Raw genomic sequence first — 2,172 nt, 5'->3', positions numbered from 1 at the left:
TTTAAAAAAATAATTAATATCGACCCTAAGTCCTACACCTATACTATGTATGAACCCCATAGCCAGCAACGCCGAAATAAAAATAATTTTTTCTTCTTAGTTAGCTAACTCTACATGGCCAAACCTTAATTTTCAACTTGGAACAAACATTTAAGGACTACTATATATGCATAGCTCTCAATCTTGATTATTTAATTTGTACAATATCCTAACAAAGAGGTAAAGAAAGAATTAGTGATGGATAATCTTAGGCAAACACTTGGGAGTTTTGCAATGGTAGCATTACTCTTTATAGGTTTTATTTTCATTTACCATTGGTCCTTCTCATCTTACTCGACTCAATTACTTCTATCCCATAATCAACTACTCTGCCAAAACCAATCAAATATGGTATGTTCAAATATATATTAAACCAATCAAACAGTTGTTCAAGCCGCCGGTCTTTTCATTTTGTGTGTGTGAGTTTTCAATGGTTTGTTATTTCGTCTATTTATCAAAAAAACATTGTCCCTGTTTTAAATATTAATATATTTTTGAAGTTTAATTTTTTTGTTCATGTAAGAATTAATTTTTTTTATGACATGCTTAAAATTTTCAATAAATTAATTTGTTTTTCTTTATTATTATTGTAGAGCACCAATGTTAATGAAGCATATGATGAGGATGATCTTGATACAGCTTTGGCCAAAGCTTCAAAGGGAAGAAACAAAACATTGATAATTGCTGTAGTTAATAAAGCTTATGTAGAACAAGATGTAAATGGCGACCCTATCACCATGTTTGATCTATTTTTAAGCAGCTTTTGGCTTGGAGAAAGAACAAGGTCTTTGATTGATAACCTTCTCATAGTAGCTGTTGATCAAACGGTACGGTTGAATTGCTACAAATTGGAAACAAATGGTGTTGATTTTGGAGGTGAGAAATTATACATGTCTGAAGATTTCATCATGATGATGTGGAGAAGGACATTTTTTCTCTTGGAAGTTTTAAGACATGGTTACACCTTCATTTTCACGGTACATCCGTTTCCATTTAATTTTGTTCAATCCTTGTTTTAGATCTTAATTAGTGTCTCTTTTTCATGCATGCAAAAGTTTTATTTATTTTTAATGGAAAGCATCCTACTTGATCATATAATTTTCCACAACATTAATTTCATTAAAATGATTAGTCAAAATTTGAAGGAAAAAAAAAGGTTAGTAAAATATTTGTGCCGAGGCATTTGTTGTTCCAATATTTGGTGGTGATGATCATGTTGAGAATGGTGTGAATGTCAAGATAAGGGATTACGACACTCATTCTGTTCATTCTCTTGTTTTCAAGAAATGTTCCTCAGGAAGATATGGTTTCGACCGCAATTGGATGAAAGAATTTGTAAGTAGAAGAGGGTTAAAGGGAGGCGATATGATCGGTCTTCACTAGGATCAAAACAACCAACAATTCGATTTCTCGGTCGTCGAAGCCAATTAAGATAGACTACTTGTGGTTTGATCCTATTTCCTCTTATGCAATTTAATGAGTATGTCTTACCCCTTTTGAATATCCATTCAACCATAGTATTCCAAAAACAGCCCCTTCAACCAACCATAGTCACCAATTTGAGTTTCACAATGATCGAGAGAGATTAATCACTACGTACAGTTACGCGTAAAAGATATTGATTTAGAAAAAATAAACAGAGACTCATATTGCTCTAAAGAATGAGAAAAGGTTGAATCAACATACCATACATATTTGAGCTTGAATTTGTCAACATTAACACCCAATGCAACACAGGTAGAATAAATTAGTGAGCCACGTCTTTCCCCACAAATAGTCTACTCATATAGTCAATTAGAACACTCTTTTCCCAACACAATTTTGAATTTTCAAGGATCATATCATATAGCATCAGCTCAATATGATGAGTAGACTACTTGCCGGGAAAGAAGTGGGTGGATTGAACATGGTGTTAGATGGAGACAGACATTTATAATGGAACCCTACTCTAGTGGTACAAGAAACATAGATACAACACAATGATGAATGACAAACAAATTAATGTTGATATAGCAAACAAAGTTTCTTGTTTTTTTTTTTTGCACAAGTTTCTCAAACAGATTTTTGTTACACTCTTATACTAAAATTGCGAATGTGGAATAGAGTATTGCGCAAGTTAAACTAAAATCAATG

General features: G+C 32.6%; 1 protein-coding gene across 1 annotated transcript; it reads left to right on the top strand.

Annotated features, from left to right (window-relative positions):
* The first annotated feature begins 212 nt into the window (after window positions 1-212).
* Window positions 213-1,422, top strand: LOC123891872 (uncharacterized protein At1g28695-like). The gene is made up of 3 exons (XM_045941749.1): window positions 213-390; window positions 633-1,016; window positions 1,324-1,422. Exons 1-3 carry the CDS (start codon window positions 238-240, stop codon window positions 1,420-1,422), a joined length of 636 nt encoding a protein of 211 aa, XP_045797705.1. The 5' UTR covers window positions 213-237.
* The last annotated feature ends 750 nt before the right edge of the window (window positions 1,423-2,172 follow it).

The sequence above is a fragment of the Trifolium pratense genome, linkage group LG1 (genome assembly GCF_020283565.1).
Source record: "Trifolium pratense cultivar HEN17-A07 linkage group LG1, ARS_RC_1.1, whole genome shotgun sequence".
Taxonomy (NCBI): Eukaryota; Viridiplantae; Streptophyta; class Magnoliopsida; order Fabales; family Fabaceae; genus Trifolium; species Trifolium pratense.
This window is presented reverse-complemented; position numbering and strand designations above follow the sequence as displayed.

Coding starts and splice junctions, on each gene's coding strand:
- LOC123891872 (XM_045941749.1), top strand. CDS start 238: ATGGATAATCTTAGGCAAACACTTGGGAGTTTTGCAATGGTAGCATTA. Junction 391..632: donor GCCAAAACCAATCAAATATG/GTATGTTCAAAT, acceptor TTATTATTGTAG/AGCACCAATGTTAATGAAGC. Junction 1,017..1,323: donor GTTACACCTTCATTTTCACG/GTACATCCGTTT, acceptor CTTGTTTTCAAG/AAATGTTCCTCAGGAAGATA.